Source organism: Lycorma delicatula, chromosome 4 (assembly GCF_047948215.1).
Source record: "Lycorma delicatula isolate Av1 chromosome 4, ASM4794821v1, whole genome shotgun sequence".
In the NCBI taxonomy this organism is placed as follows: Eukaryota; Metazoa; Arthropoda; class Insecta; order Hemiptera; family Fulgoridae; genus Lycorma; species Lycorma delicatula.
The window spans coordinates 134413844-134440885 of record NC_134458.1 but is presented as its reverse complement, the minus strand read 5'-3'; the positions used below and the strand labels follow the sequence as shown (position 1 = coordinate 134440885).

At 26.5% G+C, this 27042-nt stretch overlaps 1 protein-coding gene across 1 annotated transcript in view; it reads right to left on the bottom strand.

The window, feature by feature from the left end:
* The window catches only part of LOC142323883 (uncharacterized), a 620757-nt gene that overhangs the window by 40118 nt on the left and 553597 nt on the right, over positions 1 to 27042 (bottom strand). Inside the window, exon 8 of the mRNA XM_075364195.1 lies at positions 1886 to 1937. Coding sequence (XP_075220310.1) covers positions 1886 to 1937 — 52 coding nt within the window. The remainder of the gene's footprint in view (positions 1 to 1885; positions 1938 to 27042) is intronic.

Here is a 27042-nt window from a genome sequence, read left to right as displayed (position 1 = left end):
GGGCTTGAGTAACCAATTATTATGAAAGTAATAATTAATATAATTGGAGGAATCCAGAAAGGGACAAAAAGGAGAATCCTTTTTGTAAAGAATAGGTCTGTTTTACAATCATCTTTTGTTAGACTAAAAAACACCTGTTGTACGGTGAGAAGAGACCAGATTTGGAATTCATGGGAACAAAAGGCTCGGTCCACTGTTCTCACGCTTCAACATGGGTCCGGTCCGGCAGGTAAAGGGGCTAGCAGCAAAAATAGCTTTGGAAGACCAGCTAAAAATCAGTTCTATTCTGTGAGACATTACTACGTCAGTCCAGCGAAGAGAGGCTGCGAGTAAGGTGGGTTTGGCAGAATTCTGTGAACCAGTCCAGCGAGATGTTACAATGTCAGTCCAACGAGGAGAGTTACAGATGCGAGTCTGCGAGACGTCAGTCCAGCGAGAAGTCTTGAATTCAGTTCGATTCGAGTAAGATGACATCACGAATAATTCCAGTAACCAAGAAATACTATCGGTGAGTTAAAGTAAAACTATAAGTGTATATGTGAAAGAAACAATGCAATAAACTTCAATCATAAACTGTTAGGGTAGATAGCAAAGGTATTTTGCAAGTGAACAATATACGATTGTTCGTTAATACAAGACTAGTGGTTAAAAAGGATTAAGACTAGCTGCACTTGTTAATGAGTCTGAATTCTAGTTTTCTATTTATCTACCAGGAATAAATTCTGAACAATTATTTGTTTTGATCTCTGTCTTATAATCGTCTGTATTTATTATTTACTACTGACAATTTTCACTATTTGGTGTGTAATATTCTGATTGTTATTCTTTGTTGATTATTTTCTATTTTTTTATGTCATGCTTACCGTTTTGATTATGTTATGTACTATATTATGTATTAATTATTTGATTTGTTATTATTAACATGTAATATTATCATTTACTATGATTATCCTGATATTATTGTGGTTGTAATTACTATATCAATATTTGTGTTGATTAATTGTCACTTATTATTATTGTTATTATTATTATTATTATTATTATTATTATTATTATTATTATTATTATCATTATTGTATTTATTACCATTTTTTATTAATTGTCATTATTGTTATTAATTACTGGTTGTAATTATGAGCATTTTAAACCAATAAACTGTAATTATATAAACATTCTAAATTTTCAACCTCTCAATGTCCTGATCGAGCCGCGTAACATGCGACAGTATCTTTCTTACTATTTTATAGACCTGTATAATTTTGTTTTGTATAAAGTTGTTTTGAAACCAACAGAGAAATCTCCTTCCCTGAAAATATTGATAATTTTGTTATAAATGTTAGTTTGTGTTTTTTATTTTTTATTACCATATCGGTATTTATGTATTTAATGTATTAAGCTTTATGTTAAGTAGTGATTAAAGTAAAGTTAGTGCTAAATGTCTAATGGTCCAACTTCAACTTTTAAATCTCAGGAGCCACAAAAATGCAAAGAGAGATAGTCAAAAATACAAGGTTTTTATTTTAATTTTGAATATCCAAAATTAAAGTGGTCAATGCCAGAAGCATATAACTTATTTTTTAATAGTTAATGATTTACCTGTGCGTGGTAATATGGAATAGCAATTTTTTAAGAAATTAAAAATATGAAACCAGGATTCGAATCTGGAACTTTCAATATAAAAACATTTACACTCAGACAAACCACTTGCCATAAACCATTCTTGACTTAACATTCTGCCATAGATGCTTGACATTACTTTATGTAATAGTATGGTTTCTGTAACTCACTCAAGTCAAACAGTACAGGGTGAAGTTTTCCTTTGAATGAAAAACTTTATACATTTAATAGTTATATTTATAAACTTTTATCAAATTCTAAAACTTACGTTTTCTAACAGGAGGTGTTGCAGGAAATAAAACAGATCCTGTGTCTGAACCCTGAAATGAAAAAAAGAAAAAATAATTAAAACATAATAAAATAAATACTAAAAAAATTTAATATTAAATAATAATTGAACATTTTTATTTAATAAAAAGTAAAATTTAAAAATAGAATTTTTTTCAGAGAAAAAGATAAATAGCAGAACAAATAAATGGTGATGACAACAAATACAATCAAATGAATTGTATCAAAAACACATGACTGATATAAAACCTAATACAACAGCTGTATATACAAGTAAACAGTATGAAAGTTGTATAAAATAACAAAGTAGACACATAATATATATATATATAATATATTTATATTTATTCCTAGTATGTATATTGAAATCTCTTGAACTAGTGAACAATAAGCAACCTCCCCCAAGGCCCAATGAGATGAGGATTTTATGAATGACGTGTAAATGAGATGAAGTCTTTACAGACTCAAGTCTGATCATTCCTGAGATGTGCAATAAATTGAATCCCAACCACCAAAGTACACCAGTAACTATTGTATAGTATTCAAATCCATATAAAAGCAACTAACTTTTACTAGGATTTGAATCTCAGAATCTTCAATTTATAGATAATATGATAAAAAGAAAATATTAATAAATAAAATGAAAAAATAAATATTATGTTATTTTTAATGTGATTATAATATACAATATTAAGAAAAAATTAATTACTTAAAAAAAAAGATTAAAAAGGATATTGCCAAAAAGTTACAAAGTTAAATTTTAATTAATTAAAAACAAAATTCTTGACAACTATTTGGAACATTGGTATGTAGCAATGAAATTTTTAAATGGATAGAAATAATTTGATTCTTATTACGGTTAAGCAATAATATAAAAATCATAATGTAACTTTTTTTGTAAATTACAAATAGATAAATAATTATTCAGATTATTCTATACAATAACACTCTGTCTAAATAAATTAAAGTAATTCATAGAACTGCCAATAAATAATTTCCTTTTAACGTAATAAATGTTGTTTAGTTTTCAGTTGCAACAATTCTAAAATTTGAAGGAAATATTATTGTGATGCTGTATCATACAGATGCCTAGCTTAGTAATGATTAAAGTACTGTCATCACTAGAAAAAATTTTAAGTATACTGATTGATCACAACCTTCTAATAGTCACATGCAATGTACAGATTGTATTTGCAAAAAAAGAAAAATTCAAATATTTTTGCTTTAAGACTAATATATATGCTTGGTTATAAATAAACTGATAAGAGTACATTTTAAGGATCACAATCTAAACACAAAACTCAGAATGAGGTTATGACCTACAAAAGAGAAAAATCTGGTAAATAGTTGATAAGAGTAGGCAATCTTTTAAGAACTAAATTGAAGAGCAAGCATTATTCATTATTTATTGATAATGAAATTATTAATTGTCAACTGACAGATTTGTAGAAAAATCTAGATACTTAATTAAAAAAAAAAAAAAAATTTAATTAAGCTTTTAGAAACCATAGAATTTCATTATTTGAATGTAAGCTGCCATCTTATGTACAGACAAATGTCAAAGAGAAATTACCATATGTCATGAGAAACTGTGATAGAAAAATGTTTATAAAGATGTTACAACAGTTTTAAATGGAAAAATGATTTTACTTCATTAAAGAATCCCTTCCACCCGTTGTATAGAAATATTAAAAACAAATAAGTTAAAGGAATTGAGTAGCAAGAGTGAATATTTTTGAGGAAGTAATTAAAATATTTCAACAACAGTGCTGACATTGTAAAATACAATGACTTGTGTACTTTTTCCGATAGGGATGTCATATATACACAAGTCACACCTATTCCATTATTATAATATTCATCTGAAACACATTTACTCATATACTTTACCAATCTGATGTCATATTTTTTAATATCATTACAGAAAACAGGAAATGATATTATTATACTTTATCATTATATGAAAATGTTTTATGATATGAAATTAATACTGTTTTTATCAATAAATTTAAAATCACGACATACTCGGGTGTATTTCTAGTAAAAAAGATAATGATTTTTTTTTTATGAGTAGTGCATTGTTTTATTGTATATTATTACAGTTGTTTAATTTAAAGAGATATTTCATCAAACATATGTTCCAAGCCGTAACATCTATTACCCCTTCCAATACCCTTAGTTGGCCTCTCCTGACAAGCACTATCAAAATGAAAAGTCTTAAATTTAATTTACCCAACAGATAGATTTAAAGAATAAATGTTAAAAGTTAGTTATAAAACAACAACAGTTTAACTATTTAAGTTAAGTTATGTACTTAAGTTAAGTTTGATAAGTTAGGTTTAAGTTACTTAACAATTTTCAAATATAGGTGTTCATCATTAGTTAAAATTACAATCAGATGTAAAAATTACCTAAATCTACATGCTCACTGGTCAAAATTATAATCAAATGAAAAAATAACTCAAACTGGAGTTCAATAAGCATAATTTTTATTGCAGAGATTTATTTTTTCTATTTTTAGTATTTTTCTCAAGACAAGATTTGGGGAGACGAAGAAGATCTGGCTACAACAAAACAGTTTATGATTTAGGTAAATACTTCCACACATCAACCAATTTCAGAGTTGTGTGAAAGATTCCTTTGGATGCCTGAATCTGTTCTTCAAAGAATAATTTCTTTTAGTTCTATCTTCCAAAGGTCTGTGTATGGAATATGATGTTTCCACCTGAATTGAAACTCATAGTTTAATTCCAAACTGGTTCTGCTATTCTCACCTTGGCATCAGAAAATGTTACATAACTCTATGTATTTTTTGTCTTATGCCAGAGTCTTACTTAGATGAATTACTTTTCTTAGCAACTTCATCATCTTTATCTATGATCACCTTCTACCCCAATATACTTAACTAATTAAAATGTAATAAATAAAATTTAAAAAAAGATAATATACATTAAACGGTAAACATTTGAAACGACAAGCCTGATTTTATAAATGAAACGACAAATCTGATTTTATAAATACAATGTTTTTAATAACTTCAAAACGTTTTTAGTTGTTACCGTGTGATCATCTTCAACAATAGGTTCTGCTATTTTCACCTTGGCACTAGAAAATGTTATTCCAAATGTATTTTCTAAATTAGACATGCATTTTGAATTTCATCGAAAAGTGTGGTGGATTTGAAATGTTTCTATTAATTAAAAAATTTGCCAATAATAACCTCAGATGTAATAATAGCAGCAAAACTCACCGAAGATGGTCAAAGAGTGAAAACATTTTGAAAAAGTAATTAAAAATTATTTATTTATAAAATCTAACATAGTTTGTTATTTCAAAAGTTCATAATTTTAAATAATTTTTATCACAGACAGAGACATAACAAATTACAAATATTTGTTATTCAATAATAGATTTTTAAATTTATATTTAAAAAAAAGATTAGTAAATAAGTGATAAAAAGAATCATAAATTGAGCTGTCAAGTTCATCTGGAGATAAGTTAATAATAATTGCAAATTGGTAATTGATTTGGGGGTGGGTTAGACGTTACCCTTTCATTTAAATTACTGCCACATTTTCATTCCACTCATTTGATTCAATAATCCTACATTAATAAATCAATAATTAATCTCAAAATACATAGATATAATAATTTAATTTCAAGGATAAATTACATCATGAAATTAAAACAGGTAATAATGATATTACAGATTAAATAAAATATAAATCATTTTATATACCTTATATGAAAAAAAAATGAAATAATGACAATGTATAACATTAAATATTTTATTACTGTATGTTTATTCATGCAACCTCAATTAAAATATTTCTTTTTTCTCTTAATTAATATCATATTTCATTGTTAATTGATTTATAGGGTGGTTTTATATATGATTTTATATAAAACATAACAGAAAAAATTAATCTGGAAACTGGATCTGTAACTTTCCTAAAAGAGTCAAGCAATTTATAGTCGCACTACTTCAGTATGTTCATTAATATTTTAATAATAAATAAAAAATAATTAAAATTTATAGAATTAATAAAATATTTCAATTTAATCTAACAAGTTATTAATATATTCAAAACAGATGTACACACCCAGATGTAATTGTATCGTATAAATATAAATAAATAACTTTATCAATATATTTTAATGTTTTATAATTTTAATTAACATATAAATTTAACATATTTTTTCAATTTTTATATGAATATAATTATAAAAACTATTTGCATATAAAAAGTTTTAAAGCAGTAGATATAACAAATAATAATAATAATAATAAATGTAGTATACCCTTTACTAATTTGTTGATATAAAAAATAAATCAATACCTTACATATAACCAGCAGCTCAAGAAATTATTTAGTATTTAAATTATGTTTGGTAATAAATCGTGACACAATAAATTACACAGGTATATATGTATTAAAAAGTATAGTATAGTGATTTTAGTGGCTTGATCAGTAATAACAGCAACTACTAACTGCTTTTCTTGTAAGTCTTAGGTTCAATTTCAACAAAAGCTTGGCACATCATCCATTTGTCATTCAATACTCAACACGTATTTCCCACTCTCTTGTTATGTAGTGTACGTAAATATCTATCTTTTATTATAAGTAAGTACTATTATATGCCTATAATCATTTTGGTTCTAATCGTAAGTACTTCTAAACTTTAAGTGAGAACATACATCAATGATAAGAATATAATACATGGTAATATTTTTGACAACCTAAAATTAATTCAGTATAATTAAAAATTACTTCAAAATAATTTAATACTACCAGTGAACAATTACATTATCAGTTGAAATTATGTTCAATCACAACATAACCATTAATACATTAAATTTGTGATTAATATCACTAGATCTTTTTACAAATTTTGTTATTTAAAATGCTTGTACTGTAATTTTTTTATCAGAAAAGATAAAGATTATTTTTTTAAAAAATAATATTAAAAAAAATCTCTTCATTATATGAAAAATAAAAAAATTAATTAAAAGTAGAAGATAAGTTAAAAAAGAAAACGTTGCATTGAAATTAAAAATTCTCAAAAACATCTGTATTTTTTTAGGGATAAACTCACCCATATAAATGGGTTCAAAGCTTGTGAATGAGAATATATGAAACATTTTTAATTAAAAAACAATATATAAACATTTTTAAAAATGATGAGACCCTAATGTATTAGGATATACTTTTTTTCAGTGAGATGCAAACATTCTTCATTTTACTTTGTGACAGGCCAGTATTTAAAACCAAACAGGAGCACTTGTCTGACAGCTGTTTTGTAGACTTTATTCTTTATTTTGGCAGAAATATGCTTGTCACAGAATACATTATTTTGGCATTTAAATTTCCATTCCAACTGGAGACAACAGAGTATATATTTGTCTCCACCATTCTCCCAGTTCTTATACAGTGATTCACCGATATTTCTATCCATGGTCTTCCACGATGTTTCTATCATCGAGTAGCACTGATCCGATATTTAAAATTTGTTTATCTTCAGTGAATGGGATACATATTCTGTTTACATCTCATTACAAATTAATGTAAAACTTACATCAACATTGATGTACACAGATTAAATACAAAAAATTCATGTAATATTTTTAAGTATCCATATTCTCTTTTTCTGTAAAGTCAAGTATAAATTAATTTCTTCAATAAGTTTAAGTTGAGTTTCTTTAACAAGACAATCTTTTTTAATTTAAAAAAAATATAAATAAATAATTACAGTAATAATTTCAAATCTTTTTATTATAATTAAATATGACAATGTAGCCATTTCAATCAACATAATCTATTTAAAAATCTTCATCTCTTATTTTTCTTTCTAGTTAATTTATTCTTCCGTACTTTTTTCTGTCTCTTTTAAAAGACATTGTGCTTAATTTCATATGTTGTTTTCTTTTGAAACAGCCGCTAAGAATAAAACAAAGACCACCTGGCAATCTCTCAAATCGTATATATAAAGTACAACTGTGAGTCATTGCCATCAGTCTACTAAGCCAAATGCATACTCCCACACCATCCTCACACCCTCTCTCACACTCTCTCTCTCTTTCTTTCTTTTTTTTAATACTTCTTTCCTTCCTTCCCATCCTTCTAATCTTACTATTTCTTCATATCTTTATTTATTTATTTATTTTATTTTACTTAAACATAACAAACACAAATCTTTCAAATGATGACAGGAGTTATTTTCAATCTACTATACAGTATTTAGATTTATATTATAGCAACTTTAAAGATATTCTCTTCTGACAAATAACTTTTAATATGAAAGAACACGAACAGGTGCCGTTACTATATTGAAATAAAAAATGTTAACTGTCAGTCAAAATACTGATCGCCTTCCCTTACAAAAAATTAATATATTTCATGAATAATTTAAGCATAGATATTTTTAAATTAGTATTTTTTATTAAATAAAAGGAGTTGAATTTTGTACTAAACGTCAAACATTAAAAGAAAATGATATATAAATATAGTAAATAAATCAACTGGAAATTTAGCATACCATTTAAAATATTTGGTTAGTGATTTTTAATATTTCGTCCTAAAACATGAATTTAAAGAACAGAAACCTTCTTTAGAAATTAGTATGATTAATATAAATTATACTAATTTCATTAAATTAGTGTATTACAATACATTAACAAAAATTTACACAATTCATAACAAATAAATTCTAATTTAACAAAACATTAGCATTACTACAAATTTACATATATTAAGCATCATAACTGAAAGCAACTATAGGTGACCTGGGATACAAGTTACTTAAAAAATTACATAAAAATTTTTAATAAAATAATATATATATATATATATTTCCCTCTCTTTACCAGGAACTTTCCTAATATTTTCTGTTAATCCTTAAATTCAGTAATTCAGTAAATTATAACGTAATACTGTATTGTAAGTATTATTAATAAGGTTAATCTTTTTTAAAGCTTTTCTATCTGACTTGAAATACCCAGAAATCACAATTTAAAAGTGATTTAAGACAATATAGTAGAATTTTACAACAGTATGAATATATTAAGCTAAACAGGGTTTGTATTCATCAAACCTAAAGTGAAATACTAATCGGCTACCAATTATTTTACTGTAATTAAGAAGAAGTTCTGGAAAAGAGGTGTAATTTATAATATGTAGGAGCAGTTCTATTATTAAATGTTTAAGAATATAGTGCTTAACACAAATTGATTGCTAAAACCTTTACTCTTCTAATAACAAACAAAATGAAATAGTTTTATTATAGACTGGCTAAAGAAAATAATTTTAACAATAATAAAAAAATTTCCTTCACTTCTTAAACACTCTTTTATTATTAATAATCAACACAATTTGCCATAATGATATACCCTAATAACAATTTTACATATATTACAAAACTTCTGGCATCACATTAAAGAAAATTAGTCAGTTTGTAAAGAAACTACATGCTAAAAACTACACACACAAACATGATGAGTTTTAAACACACTATCAATATTCTAGATGGTATATTAAAGACAAATAGAGATTCATTAGTACACAGTGCATGCATAAGGTAGGCGTAAGTAAATAAAATTTCTGAATAAAAACAAAAAACCAAAATTCTTTTCATGTCTAACACATTAAAAACTTGTTTACCTCACAGTTTGCTTGTTTAAAATTAAAACCGTTAAATTAATGTTAAAAAAATATAAATACTAAAAATACACTTTAGAATCATCAGGTACATAATTTCAAAATTATGTCATGATTTTTCATAAATTCCTTGCCTCTTTCTTTAACACAGTTAAGAGTCGATTTTAAAAATAATGTTTAAAAAATATATAAAACTATTACAACAAATATATAAGTACTGTTTTTTTTCCAAATCAGAATATTTTATAAAGATCTGGTCAAAATCAAACACATCACAACACAATTTCAGCACAATAGATGTAGTGACTAATTGTAAAATTTTTAAGCTGAATTTCTCAAAAAGAATTTTGATAAAATTTTATTATATATTCCTAATGTGTATGTTGCAATCTGTTCAACTTTTGAACAATAACCAACCCCGGCCCCATGGTCCAATGAGATGAGGATGATATGTATAACATGTAATGAGGTGTAGTCTTGTACAGACTCAGGCCAACCATTCCTGAATTGTATGGTTAATTGAACAGTGAACCCCAACCATCAAATTTTATTATAATTTTTTTGTAGAAATATAGTGTTTCATGAAGAAGTTTATACTTCTGATTACAGTTTAATCACTAATCAGTTTGGTTGAAATTTTCGACCGAACTAAAACAAGTTACAAAAAATTAATTATAAATAAAATGTCTTTTTTTCTTATTATATACAAAAAAAGATGATGACTTTCAAAATAAAACTTCAATTTTCAATATTTTAGAAAACACATTTCCTACAAATGAATGGTAAACTGAAAAAAAAATCATTATAAATTGAAAATTTATCAAAATTGTAAAATAAAAATCAAGTTAAAACAATGAAAACTACTTAATTCCACCCACAGATATACATTGGTAACAATGTATCACAAATGACTTATAAGGATGCTAGAAACAAAATTTTCAGCATTTGAAGTCATTAAAACCTCATTAGTATTGAGGTTATGAGGATATACATGTTCCTTTAAACAGTATTATGAAGAAAATTAAAAAATCAGTTAAATGAAGCCTTTTTTATGGCCAGACCAAGGTTCACTACCTCTTTCAGTCACTTCAATTTTGAACACGTTTATATCTCATTTGCGATGCATTGTAAACATGATTACAAATTCTTAAGTAATGAAAAAAATTATTACTTTATATTATATTATTTGAGATATGGTTTGATATACAAATGTAACTTCAATGGAAATTATTTAAAAACAAAACATCTATACAGCCAATTAAAGATGAAATTTCTTTGCTTGCAACACACTACACGTTTCAAAATACATTTGTGGCAACTGCAAGCGATTTAAAAAACAAAAAATTGAAAATAAGTTTTTGTTTTGTTTTTTAAAAATTTTATAATTTTAAAATTAAATTTCTAAAAATTGTTAATAAGTAAAATTAAAATTTTAATCCTTCTACTATGATTTGTTGTGAGTAATAACTAAACTTCTGCATACAAATTTTAAAACTTAACAATTTTTGCAAAAACATTTTACTGAAAAGATATTTTTCTGGTTTTTTATATTTACTATCTTGAACGTGTAAATACGTCCTTGTTGATTATGAAGACGTATAAATACGATTTATGCGCGTACATTAAAATGGAAGAATTTGAGTGAAATAATACTGTAAAGGATCAGATCCTTACCGGAAACCGAATCAAATTAACTGCTTATAAAAGCCAATGTACTAACCGCTAACGAGTTAAAAGTAATTTACACTATCAGTTACCATTTTATGAAATAATGATCGGTAAGATTTCATGTTGATCTGGTGCCACGTCTAAATCCTACACTACTAAAGGGTATTTGTATGTGTATCTGTGTCCGTCCGCCTTAGCTTAGCACCGAATGTACCGATCAGAAACGGAAAATCCAGATTCGTTAGTACATGTCTCGTGGTGGTTGGTGTATCCTTGTTATATTATTATATATCGATATATATTAAGAACACATATTTTTATTTATGTGATAGTTTTATCTTCATAAAATAATGAACTATAATCAAAACGTAGGCACCGGAACGTATCGATTACAAGCGGAAAATCCCGATTCGTTAGTATTAATTTCTATAGTTAAATCTCTAATTTAACTTTCGTTATATCAATTTTTATCGTTCAAAAAAAGTATTTTTACACAAGAGGTAATCAATTTTGGACACCTAATAATCCCATTCAGAGACGCCGTCCGCCAGGGAAACCCGGGGGCCTAGCTGCGGAGGACGTGCCTACAGCACACCTCTGCAGCTTACAAGATTAGATTTAGTGGATAAACGAACTACCCGTGCAATATAAGTGGGAGTTTCCAGACAAGCCAAAAAATGTATTTTTAAGAAAACTGACCTTACACAGAGCGGCGAATTTAAAACCGGCCAAGAAAGTTCTTGATTTAGAGGCGGCTACTGAATTTAGCGTACTGATTAAATAATTTTCTTGATACATAGGCCAATGCGGTAAGATTAGAATTTTATTGGTACACCATTAATGAAATATGCATCATTCATTACAAATATTAAATATTGTAACTTATTAGTGAGATCATCAAGAAAAACACTTTCCTACTAATTACTAACTAAGCTAGTTCTTATTCGGGTTTCAGTGTAAGACTACCCCTCATTACATCTATCTGATGTTAGTGTTTTTATCTTAGTTTTTCAAAGGCTAATCTTTACCTTTAATCTTTGAAAAAGATGTCATATTGAACAAAATAACATTCAACTTACCATAATTTAAAGAATAAAATTTCCAATATAAAAACTAATAATAATTGCTTTTATTTTTTATTATATTTCAAGTTGTAAAATAATATAGATAAAATAATTTCAATCATCAACTTTAACCGATGAAAAATGTTTAAACTTTAAGTCAAAACATGTACGTAAACGCTAAAATAAACAGTCTCCTAACCTAGTGTAGAAAATCTCGGGCCAGTTTTAAATCTGCAATTCTGTATAAAAAAATGTAATTTCTGAAGTGTCTCGGATTATACAATTTTTATAGACATATCTAAAAATAGAATGTAAGGGAAATCTTTTTATAAAATGACAATAGATTAATAAATTACACTATATTCAAAGAATATAACAAAATAAAAAAAATCAATCAAACAACATAAAATGCATTAAATCACACTCATGAGTGACTCTTACACTGTAGTAAAAAAAATCAATTACTACTATATATTATCATTAATATTTTATACATAAGTGCTTTTTATACAGAGCATACAAAATTTATCGTACAAATGAATAACTATTCAAGCAGAACTTGAAAGATTCATTTTAAGCAAATAAAAGTACTTAAAAGCTTTTCAATACTTATGTGTTTTTTTTCTTACGAACAAAAAAAAAACAATTATTATTAGCGTAAGATTATAATAATAAAAAACATTAATACAACGCAGTGTTAGTTTGAATTTGATTTTCTAAAAAACTGGTAAATAAAAAAAATGTAAAATTAAATAACATGGTAGTTACTACTAACATTTCGTCATCATCTTGTTAACAATAATATACTTAAGAATTTATTTCTGATATACACATAACAATATTTCACTAAAGAATACTTATAATGACAAAAAAACTGATGATTCACAAAAAAATTAAAGATTTAATTTACTATAGATATATATAATATATATATAGATAATGGTCGCAAACATCATACGAACATGACGTTACGGTCTTATTGACGTACAATTTAATTTTATTTCTTGACAACAGACTATTATGAACGTAACAATTTTAATTTGAATTATAACTATTATACATTTGAATTTGAATTAACATCTTTTGGGAAATTCCTGATGATGGAGTAACGACTCCGAAAGTACTCGGATATATACTTTTAAAATTGTTGATAAGTGGAACTTTATTTTATACAAATTAAAGATTACTTAAAATTAAACTGTCATATACTAAAAAAAAAATACACAAAATCTTATTCAAACTTGTAGGATTCACTCACTAACAACTCACACAAAAAATTATTTTCCAACCTCCGTGGAAGAGTAGTAGCTTCTCAATCTTCATTCAGAAAGTTCCAGCTTTGAATCCAGGTTGGGCATGATGTTTTTAATACGCTATAAAATTTCCATCACATATTCCCACACACAATTTTCACACTTATCAGGTGAATTAATGAAAAAAAGATTGCATTTAGTAACAAAACGTTAAAGAATTTCTTTTTTTGATTAAGAACCTTAATTATTATTTGATTAGCATGATGAAATATAAAATACACTTTTTTTTAAATATTACAAATTAATAACGTTACTAGAATAAAATTAATAATGTAAAAAAAAAAATCTGTTTACTAATTTCGAATTAAAAATTCCAAAGATATATATTATAAGACATTTAAATTCTGTAAAAAACATGCAAATTAACTAGTTTATTTTTAGGATAAAAAAAAAATATTTAAGTATTAAAAAGAAGTTAAGACATATGTTAGATGTATAATTAGGAGCTATTACATAAACAAATCTTAACACTCACACGTTTTGTAATAACTGTCAAAAATGTTACTATTAACATTTTATTTTGCAATAATATATATATTAGAAGAAAAAAATTAATGTATAAAAAGAAAAGAAAATTAGAAAAAAAACATTAAAAACAAAGCAAGAAGTAATAAAAATATGTTTAATGACTTAAACTAACAACTAACATAAGCTTTTAATGTGAAGGCAAAAGAAATAAAACTGAAGAATGAAAAAAAATAAATAAAAAAGTAAAAATATCTCGATCGTAATTTTCAGTTAGAAAAAAATTTCTACTGTATGAATGAGTAAAATATACAGTATCTTAAGGAAAAAAATTTTATAACAAGAAATTCTGCCAACCTTAAAAAACTCTATTATTCAAACGTTTTACATTTCAGCAATCGCTATAACCATAATTAACTTCATTATTATTTATGTTGCTGTAGTATAGGTTATTAAAATCTATTATATAATTATACGTAGTAAAATTTAAAATTATAATGATAATTTTATTTTATTTTATTGTTACTCATAAGAAATAATGTGTATCTAATTTAATTTTAATCTACCATCTGTCACAGAAATTATATACTTCTTTCTTTTTTAAAAAAATAAATAAATAAAATAAAATAATATGTTTCGTACAAGGATATAATACATATACAATAAAAAAATAGCAAAAGTTATCTAAAGAAAAAAATATTAATAAAAATACAGCAACCATAATAATAATAATCAACAATTTTATTTTTATTTAAAAAATTAAAAACCAAAAAAAAAACATGATAATAAAAATGAAATGAAATCCTTTAAGATAAGAATTAAATCACCGAACCAATCACAAACTTAAGGTTAATATAATTTGTATAATGTGCTATCCCTATTAAAAATAATAGAACTGAATTATAATAAAACACAGTCATATAAAAATCAAGGATAAAATAATAAAATAAATTTAGTAGCAATATAATAATAATACAAATATTTAATACTTTTAAAAGTAGGTTACTTGGTTCGATTCTTTGTACAATTCTAAATCAGAATTAATATTTATTTTCATAAGTAGTATTTAAAATAGCTGGCAAAATATTACGTGACTTTTCTGGCAACATAAGATCAAGTCATGATTACCAAAGCAAGATTTAGGCATCAAAATTCCCAAATTTCGAATAAAACTTTTTTTGATTTTAGAAGCTTCCTTACTCTGTGAGGAAAATTTAGGAAAAACTGATTTATAAAGAAATGATCCGTAACGGAAAAAAAATTAATTTAGAAGAGAACTGTTTAAAAATACTGAAAAAATAAAGTTTAACTTTCATGAATGTAATGAAAAAAATTACTTCTCATTTTGGGTCCGGAATATAATGGTTTCAAAGGTATTTTAATTTTAATAACCCTTTAAGTGATGAAGAGAAAAAAAACACAAGATAAATATTAAAAATTAAAAAAACATGACTGCCAAAAAAAAAAATTGTTCTTTAATTAGGAGCGTGAAGGTAACAATTTTGCATATAATATAATTTTGTTTTCAAATTTTTAAAATCTATTTAAACATATATATATATATATATATATATATATATATATATATATAGAGAGAGAGAGAGAGAGAGAGAGAGAGAGAGAGAGAGAAAGAGAGAGAGCTTATGACACTCCGGGTAACGTAAGGATCCATCTATAAGAGGGTAATACATCTAAATCAGTTCAGCTGCTGCGATGCAACAAACGTACATATACCCTAAATACATTACACTCCTTTTTGGGCGGTCGTGTAATAAATTATAAGAGTATAAACTAAGTGAGTATTTTAAAGTAAATTAAAAATATTTTAATTTTTTAAAGGTCTAATTTTAACATAATAAAAACAGCTGTTTTTAATTTTTACAAATTCATTCGATTTTTTTGTTAAGTTTGTTATTAATAAAAGTTGATTTCTTTTTTGTTTTTACAGACTTTATTACATCGATTTTCTCTTAATCAAATTTTTTACACGATTTGATAATAAAACTAACGCATTTATTAGTCATTTAATAAAGTTGTACTTTAAACCTAAAAAAAGGTTTTTAGGTTTACCAAATTTTTCTGTTTTACGTATATATCATGAAAACCGGTTTGTACAGTTCTTCGACTTATTTTAATCGATTTTTCAAGTCAAAAAACCTAAGAAACCATCAAGTTTACCCCTAATATACAGAAATTTCACCGGGAGAACTGAAGTCTGCGCGAAATTTTTCGCTAGCTGTAACTGGATAACAACAAAGAATTTCTGGACATATGTTTGTATGAACATTTTCCCTTATTTCAAGCATTAGAATCAGTTTCCAGATTATCTCCCTATCCTTCTGAATCACCTGCATATATATATATATATATATATATATATATATATAGCCTATAATGTAGATAATCTACATTATCTCCCGATAATGTAGATTATCTACATTATCGGGAGATAATGTAGATTGTCTACATTAATCTCATATCTACATTATCTCCCGATAATATAGATTCCAACGCGGGGTCATATATCTAAATCGGTTCAGCCGTTGAGTTGTTACGATGGAACAAACGTACATGCACCCTAAATATATTACACTCCTTTTTTTGGAAAACGTGCAAAAACATTCTTTTAATAATAAAAATGAAAAGTGTTAGAGCAAAAAACAAAAAAGAGAATATATATATATATTTTAAAGGTGGGAAATAAATTTTAAGAAAGATTTTTCTAAAAATATTCATATATAAGCTAACTTAACAAATTTAATTATGTAAAGTTTTCTTTAAAACACCGTCTTCAATAGAGGCTAAAATGACAAAAAGAAATCAATATTTTTTTTGTTTTATTTCTGGGTTTATAATTTTAAAAAAATTAAAAGCAATTCTTGATAGTCCTATATATGAAATATAAACTTTCAAAGAATTTTTTAAAAATATTTAAACCGAAGGGAAATAGAACAAAAACATATATTTCATTTTTAAGAGGTGGGACTTGATTTAAAAAAAAAAAATATTTTGTATTATTTATGAATGCACTGTAAGTAACAAATTTTCTTTAATAAAGTTTTCTCTAAAATGCGTATGAAGAAAATCGAAATTGGTTTTGTCGGTGATTTCACCCCACGCCTTAACGAATTTTGAAAAATATACGATCAAATGCCTCATATGTAGAAATATTTGAGCCAAATTTGAAAAAAATTTGTTCGGTCAATCCTAAGATATAAAAACAAAAGCAATACAACATACATACGTTTTTTTTATCTAGATCTAGATGAACTAGTTGGACCCTAAAACAAAGATTGGGAAAAAAAACCCGATACACCATTTTTGTTATGATCACCATACGTCCCCTTTAATATAGCTATTCTATCTGTATTCTGAAAAAGTTTAATAAATTTTACCATATTCATTTTGTCAATACATTCCAAGCAAATTGGAACACATGGAAGAATTGAGCATTTGTTTAACCTGTTAATTTACAATTTATTGCTTGTTCTACTAAATAAATAACTATTCTATTCTGATCAGTATAAATTAATAAATAAATCACGTCAGGAATGGATACATGTTAACCAATCCATCCTCTCTCTCTCTCTCTCTCTCTCATTCTCTCTCTAAGTAGTCGTAGGCGTTAAGTTTTTATTCACTCAGTAGAATAAATCTGCACAAAGTAGTATAGAATACAAATAAGATAGGATACAATAAATAAAAAAAATAAAATTTCATAAAAACGTTTAAAAACATTTATATTTATTTAGCAAAATTCTATGAAAGAAAAAAGGAGGAAAGAAAATAGCTATAAAAGAAAAGTCTGTTTTGAAATTCAAATTAATAATTAAAAATAATATAAAATTTAAAAAACTAGCTAATTAATCGATCAAATAATAAATAATTTCATCAATAAAATCCAATAAGAAAAATCCTGATTAGAAAATCAAAAATATAAACAACGGTTTTTAAAAAGAGAGGTACTAGATATGTGTAGTTAATAGAGCATTGTAATAAATGCAGAAGGATAAAGGGAATATTTGTTACGATAGAGGTAGTCAAGAGCTAATACAGAGGGTTGAAGAAGGAGATAGGACGGGGATAGACGAGAAGAGGAATATGGTTTGTAATAGCATATGTCAACACAACACTACAATGCACTACTACAAATATATACACACGTACTTTATGTTGTTTATGATATATATGAGTTCGTGTAAATTTATTTGAATGTGTGCGAGTGAGTATGTATGTTTAGTGGTGTGGTCAAATACAATGAATATGTATTATCCATATGAAGCGACTAAAATAAATGGGTGGTAAGGGTACTAAGTGAGGAGGGGTTCAGTGGTATTACAAATGTGATGCGATGAGAAGCATGCTTTAATTGGAACTGAACAAACTAACGATACGAGTATAACAGATTGTCATGAATTATGTATGTTTAGATATACGATGACATGAGTAATACAGAATTAAATGTTATAAGCGCATGCGTAAACTAATATAAAAAGTATATAGGATTATACGTACTTAAATATTCAAGCATGGTTTAAAACAAATAACCTAGTAATAAGTAATTAATTTATATTTATAAAAAAAATCTAAATATAATTAAAATAATTTTCGTCCAAATTTTGTTAATACTACATTACGATGAACTGAACTTTAGAATCTAATTATCATAGCAATCACTGCCGCTTAAAAACGTACATTTAAAAAAATTACCTTAAAAATTCTTCCTTTTTTTTAGTAAAAGGTGCGGCATTATAAAACTGTACTATGCCGTACGGCATCGTAGTTGGCGGAAAATCTACTTTCGAAACTACTACTCTTTTGCGAATATTGCTTCATGTATCAACACTACTAAAAACATTCATGCCCACTTATTATCTGCTTAACAAATAAATAAAGAAAAATAACTGTACATACTCGAATTAAGAAAAGAAACTCAATTCCATAAAAAAAAACTTATCAAGAATCCAGATATTTAATAAAGTAAACAATATAATAATTGAAAGATACGTATAATAATCTTCTTACAAAATTGTAACCTATATAAAACTGAAAAATGATTTATCATGTATTCAAAATAAACAGATAGGGGTTTGTTGTGTATGTAAACTATTTTTAATACCAAGCACCTGCATCTTAGGTGCCGAATAGTAGCGTGCTTTATCCTTGAACAAAGTCAAATTTTTACGTTAAAATATTTGTTTCCCATATTATTATTTTACAATGTTTGCAAAGGTTTTTAAATATTTATATACTAAACAGATAAAAAAAAACTATAAATAGCTATTTTCTCCGAGTTATTTTATAACTGCGTTACTCCCAAAAATAAATTCGCTTCTTCTCAACAGTTTAAAGCTTTAATAAAAGAATTTGCCATCTTTACTTCGAATGCTATTCTCTTTCTTTCTCTCTCTCTCTCTCCCTCCCTCACTCTATTTATTTATTTACCAATAATATAAAAACTGAAATAGTAAAATTATGAAATTAATAAATAATTTTATAAATTGTATCCTTGCATCATAGTTACTTAAAAATCAAATCGTTTACTGCTTTTTCTCTTTCGTCTCTGTTAAATACTATCGCAGCAGAGATCTCAACTTCTTCAAAATAGACATTTTTAATAAATCAATTAAAAAAAAAAAAACAAGAATCAAATTAGAAGTTTTTTCCTATCCAAATGCAAAAGAAAGAAAATTAAGTATAAATGTTTATACGAAAGCAATTCCAAAATGATAAAAGAAATTTTCTTCAATACGGTATCTCAATTTTTAATCCCGTAAGATACAGTAAAAATGTTACTTCACTAAATCGAGACAATAATATTTTTTAATAAAAAAAAGTAATAATAATATATTTTAATAACAGTGTAAGAATTTCCCAATTAAACTGTTTTATGTTTAATAGTTAACAAACTCATTATTTTAGACAATAAACTCAGAAATAAATCCGATACAAAGCTTCGTTGATGGGAGTAATAGAATTATATGATAATTTTCTTTCTACAAAATAATCATTAATAAATCTCTTTTTAGAGAAAAATATTCAATAAAAAATAAAAATACAAGCAAGTGTATTTTTTTTTTAGATCAAAACAATTATCATGATCATTTTACCACTCTGAAACCTATTAAATAATTTAATCAAGTCAAATTGTTATTAACGGTTTATATTTCACATATAGAGGGGAAACAGGGGTAGAGATTATATATAAAAAAGGGTAATGGGGAGGGGTTAACAGCCACATCACAGTTATGTTAGAAGTGAGCGAGTGTTTTGTATATTCGATCGTTCGGTTTAGAAACGATTTTCGCGGTCGGTTTATTCGGCTAATTAAGCTGGCAGTGGACAGAGAATGGCGGGGATGGATGGAAATAGTAGGAGAAGAGGGTTGTGTTCAAAATGAAAGAGAAAGAGAAAGTAGATGAATTTAGGTGAATGGAAGAGTGAGAAAGAATGATATTGAAACAGACAGAGCGGGTGAGGATCGGATAGGGACGATACAAGCCTCCCATCCCGCGAGCAGTTTTAATATAACATCGTCCCTAATGAAAACTAATGAAGGGATGCGTCAAACGCGCTGGATGATGGAGCCTAATTCAATAACTACCCCTGCACTGTACCGTTATAGGGTAGAAATATAGGAAGAGGAGGAGGAGATTCGATGAAGGAGGCAGAGTGGTATTTTAGAGGAGGGGGTAAAATGTGCAGGATGGCTGGGTGATTACCTCTATCCGGTCTGTAATCACGCCACTGCCATCTTCATTACGTGAAGGAATCACTTAATACTCTTTACCCCTAATTGGACTGAACATTGTTGAACCCTTCAACTTGCTTACTTCTGCTTATATTCTCCCTTACCCTTTTTAATATATCTCTCTTTTTTTTAGCTTTTTTTTATATACACGCACGTGAGCGTGCGTACACGTAAGCACAAACATACGTACATATATACACTCACTGACTTTTCCGTTTTCACCCTATACACACTTAGATGATGATGATGAATTATAAACTACCATCAATTAAATTGTACTTAAAATTGAATTAATTTTCAATTTAATTGGACCGTTACACTTCTTTTACCATTCATTATTAAATAAATTATTTGTAAAAAAAAGAATAATAATAATCATCCAATTCCCTACTGGAATAATAAATTTTCTTAAAATATTAGTAAAATGTAATATCCAATTGACTATGAATAAAATGATTAAAAATAAGATAAAATATTAAATTTAAAGCAAGTAATTTAAAACATAAAGAGAATAACTTCTACGGTAAAAAACTCGACAGTTTCAAATTAATGAAAAAAAAAACCTTTTTAATATTCCGTTCAAATATTATCAATGTTTATTCTGTTTACCAAAAATCAATTTATGAGCAGGATTACCCGAAAAGTTTTTAATATATAGTATAGTATTAAATTTTACTTTATCCTACACGCTCGACTTCATATACCAAAATACGTTGACAAAATGTTTCCTAATAAGATGGTATTACTTTTGAAATACATCTAATTTAAATTTACTTAAAAATCATAAAAAATTTATCAGCAATGACATTATCAAAAATAAATTTTTTTGCCTAGTCAAAATACTTCCTCTAATTTTGTTTTGTCATCTTAAACCTGAAAACATATCAGATAAGATAAGAACAAGGAATATAGCCAAAATGTTTAAAAACATAGTAGCGAACTTCTAATGTGTATATATATATATATATATATATATATTAGAACAGCTGTAACATAAAGTTCAAATCATAGAATGTTTGCTGCTAATTACTCAAGGTCATAACATAATGAAGCTGAGATCACCAATTTATATAGTTTTTAAAGAAAGTTAACGGTAGGAATTTGTGGCATAAATTCATAACGCTCTTTTTTTAATAATTTTACTAATAAACAAAAAACAACATTTCCACGTGAATTAAAATAATCTCGATGAAATATACTAATAAAAATAGTAGAAAAAATAATTCAATTAATTCTACAAAATTTATTTCAATTAATCATCAACCATAATAAAAAATATTGTGGTTGGTCCAGCTGAAACCTTATGACGAAGGCAAGGAATTAAATTTAGAAACGCCAGTCGTGGAGCCAAGCATGAACTAATGTAGTCCAGTGAAAGTTTAGATATCACGGATAATCCATAATCTTGGGGGCACAGAAATAACTGTAAAAAAATATTTCATCGTATTTAACTAATTGAGATTTGGATTCACGATAATTTATTTTTTCTTGAAAGTAAATAGAAAAGTTGTCATCTTTCATCTGGACGCTAGAACCGGTTAAGTTCTACAATTTATGGTCGTACTTTGGTAATACAGGGGAGCTTACCACTACCAAAGTGGGAGCTGGAATTATAAGCAGTTAACATGCCAACAGCTTTGTAAGTGGCCTGTGGTCTGAATGTAAACTGAAATAACCTTGGGCCAAATGACTCAACAGACAAGCGCTTTCATAAGCTCCGTTTATGGAATTCCAAATCTCAAGTATACAAGAATTTTTCCGATTTCAAATATCAGAATGAAAGCATTGGGTTTACAATTGATAATATTACCAAAGTCAATTGAAATTTTCGTGAATATTAAGTTCATACTATAGCCTGCCACAACTCTTCTACTTTGTTTCAAAATCCGAGTTGAGCAGCGTAACATTGTCTTTTATTTTCTCTTCTTTTTCCATCAATTTTCTTCAAAATCCTTAAAATTTTACCAATACCTACTACTTTACTAACGTTTTATTTTTTAGGATTTGGCTATGTATCAACGTTTACTAATTACAACATTTTCTTGGCTTGTCTTTTTTCGTCCATTTTTTTACTTGCTGAACCATCTCACTCTTTGTTTTTTCTAACCTTACCTTTAAGATCTATATCTTCACATTCTTTCATACATAATTCTTTATTCCTAATCCCATTAGGCTTTTTTTTACAACCAATTTCATTACCATTGACAGGATCTGACTGTTGTCTCTTCCCGTGATAATCCACAGTTCAATTCCATAATCGTACAACTCGTAACACAATACCTGTTAACATTTCTTCGATATCTTGAGATTTCATAATAATCGGCTTAAGGTTTGAAAGAAGACACCGGCACTCTGTTTCATTCTTATTTCCTGCCTCAAGCTTCCATCATCTGTTATCTCAGTTCCAAAGAACTTAAATGTCAACTCTACTAATATAAGAAATATATTCATATGTATTCCGATGTTTAAACATGAAGTTTTAAATGAATATAAACAGCTATGTAAATATGAACTATAATAAGAGAACATTAAACAGATAAACTTTTTACAAGCTAAATAACCTTTCCACCATCAACAGTACGATTTCGAAATAACAAGCAGTTTAATAACCAGCATTTTCCGTAATGCAATTGATCATTATTAATCAGTTATCTTCTCTGAGACAGATCCTTTACACCACGCCGTCTAAATTCTCCTCCATTCCCAACTAAACTTTTACTACTGTGATAGTTGCCATTTCCTTTTAGATCATCTATAATTTCTACTCTCTTCCAACCTTCCTCTTTTTTAGACCATCTACTGACCCTACTAGCACTATCAATCCTTCTCCTCCCATGATATATCCTAGCCAGTTACTTCTCCTACTCCGAATTGCTCTGATTAACATTTTATTCTTGTGAACTCTATTTATTTAGTTTTTCATTTTTCATTTTTTCTGTCCATTTTATCATCTACAATCTCCTTCATATCCATATTTCAAATACCCCCAGCCTTTCTTGTCAAAAGAAAGAGCGGAAAGATAAAAATTGAGAGTTATTTTTCTTATAGTTCATGTTTGAGATCTGTATAAAATTGCCTTACAAAAAAGTAACATTTCTTCAGCTCACTCCATCTTATTCTACAATAAATATTTCTTTCAGTTAAAAACTTTCTTAAACGTTGAAATTTTTGTTTCTACTTCATTTTCATTCCTGGACCATTATAACACGGGTAACTGTCTTCACTATTTTACTTGTCTAATCTTCTTCTTTTGTGCAAACATTTATTGGTTTATTGTCACCTATTCTCATTACTTTTAGTTTTCCTAACATTCATTTTCATCTCATATCTTTTCGTTATGTTTTCTAACGGAAAACACTTGTTAGTCAACATACTGACTAATAATAAATAAATAAGATTACGGCAAAAAAAGATTATTTTATATATAAGTTAATAAGTAAAAAAAACTTAAGAAAAAGCAACCTTGAACTAAGAGAGAAAAGAAATCAAAATTTAAAGAGTTAAAATAACGTGTAATTCACATAGAGATAAAAATGTAAATACAGATATAAAATAAAGAAAAAAATTAATAAAAAAAAATAACCACTTTAAATAGTACAAATAATATTCCGTGTTAATATACTCGACAATTTATTATATTATTCCATAAACCTTGATGTATAACACAAGGGCATATCTAAATTATATCAATGGATAATAATTACAACAGCCACAGAATAAAGTTAAATCGCGTGCTGTTAAGAGAAAACTGTATTAACAACATACATAAACTGTATTAAAATATAGCAGTAACAAATATAATATAAAACGTATTATAATAATTTAAAAGTTATTCATTTTGGTGTCGTGAAACGGAACTGTCGTAAAAAGAATGATGTCGGTCTGTGTTGTAAAAACATGCAATCTTAGTTACTAACCCTATTTCTTATATTCTACCTCCTCCTATTTTCTAAAAAAAAAAAACACAACTTCTTCTATTAAAGCTTAATTTCTTGTACCCTTTATTTTACCACAAAGGAATAATAACTACTACACCATTACCGGTATCAACACGCAATAAAGAGAAAAAATTATATAATAATAAAAAGATGGTAACAAAAATCGATCAAAATCAATTTTTAATAATTTCGTAAAATTTTAAAGGTATAACTGTAATAAATAACATTCAGCGTATTTTATTTACTTTTTTTTAAATTAAGAACAAATTTAATGGAAAATTTAATTTCTTAATAAAAAATTTATTAGGAAAAATGATTACAACAAAAAGGTTAATGAAAGGCAATCAGTATTTGGTAGGAAAATAGAAAAAAAACAATGAGAACGGAAAGTTGTGGTGAACGTTAAAAAAGATAAACTGAACTTAAAAAAAAATCAAGGAAGGAAGGAAAATACGAAACGTAGCACCAGTTTCAGGAAAAAACATCTAATACATGTACTTTTGTATATATATATAAAACCATATAACAGTGGTTGAAAGCCTAAATTAAAGTAACTGGATTTTTTCTGTTGTTTCGTTTCATTTTTTTTTTATCTAATATAAATTTCGTCCCTAAAATTCTTCAAGAAAACTTTTTGATCTTATTCTACTTAACTTTCTTCTTCCTGGTTTTCTTTAATCTAAGGTCTACTTAGACCTTGATATTATTGAAATCCGTAATCCACCTTTTTATAATGTGGCTCGTCCATCTGTTAAAATATTCATTGTAAAATATCATACATTAATATTATCTTTGTTTTAAGTTCACTGATAATATTCAAAACTTTTGAATATTATTCAAAATAATATATATTTACTCTGATAAATAACAACTTTTGTTAAACTGATAACAGTTTGTTTCATTTTGATAAAAAAATTACCAGATTTTTACTAGTAAACGGGAGAAAAAAATGTTTGTTGGTTTAATGATTAAATTTGTAGTACTTTGGTCGTTACCATATTGATTCGTCAAATAATAATGTACAAAAAATTCCATATAAAAGTTTATTTTATTAACGATTTATTACAGTTTATTTTATTAATAGATTTATACGATCTGCCCACCCACTTAGGAATTTTCGTTATCCAATAGATTATTAGACGTAAATTAATTTATAATTATTTCAATGTAGACAAATTTTTTTCTCATGTTTATTTCTTAATACCGTATTTGTGGGCTTGAATTCATGAGCATATGCTATGTTAGTTTTTATAAATAATATATTTTTGAGCAATAGCCTATTCATATAAATGCGTTTAAAGATGACAAAAACCCAAACCTTTATGTTAAATAAACTTTGTTGTTGATTTATAGAAATAAATGTTTAAAAATATCGTTAAAAATAAATGTTACATTTTTTTGTTTGCAGATTCTTTTGATGAGACGGTTAAACAACAATAATGTTTTGTTAATTCTTCATCCATCCTTTAGTTCAAAACTGTCTACCTAGCTAATAATCTTACATTTAAACACACCCCTGTACCTTTTTAAAAATTCCTTTTGTGTAAATTGTTCCATTCAAATGTACCCTCCCTTTTGCAATGTTACTATTATTATCATCAATAATAATAGTTGTATACACATCGTATTTTGTAAATACAGATCCAACCTATTCAAATAAAAGAAGAAAAAAAAATATAGTAACCACTGTTTTTCATCTTTTATTCCCGCGATGTGACCATATAACATTAATTCTTTTTCTCAATTCAATATATTTATATAAAAAAATGTAATATTTTTTTCATTCTTTTTATATTTCATTAATGGTATCTCTTCTTTTTCAATTCACTTCAATAACCTTTTGTCAAATAATCTAACAGTACAGTAAATAACCTAAATTTATTATTTCTCGATATCAAAACTTAAAAATCACAAGAAGTCTAATAAAACCATTATTGAATCTTGGAAGGTCAAGTGAAATCGTACAAATTAAATTCTATCATATACTCTTACATGAAACTACGGTTTTTTTTTTTTTGTTTTTACTTTCCCGTCTAGATAGCGCTACAGCAGAGCTATAGTTCTAGAGGAGAAAGTATTGTAATCGGGCCAATTTGAGCATATGCGGTTTTCACCGGATCTTGAGGTTTTCGCACCTAAGAAACCCCAAAAACCACAAAGAAACGAATGAAAATTTTCCGGATGTTAATGTTCGGTGTTGGTCTCTAAATCATCTTATATCTCCAGAGCTAGACTTATTTTGACCAAATTTGGTCAGATTACTTCTGTATGGGGCATTATGCC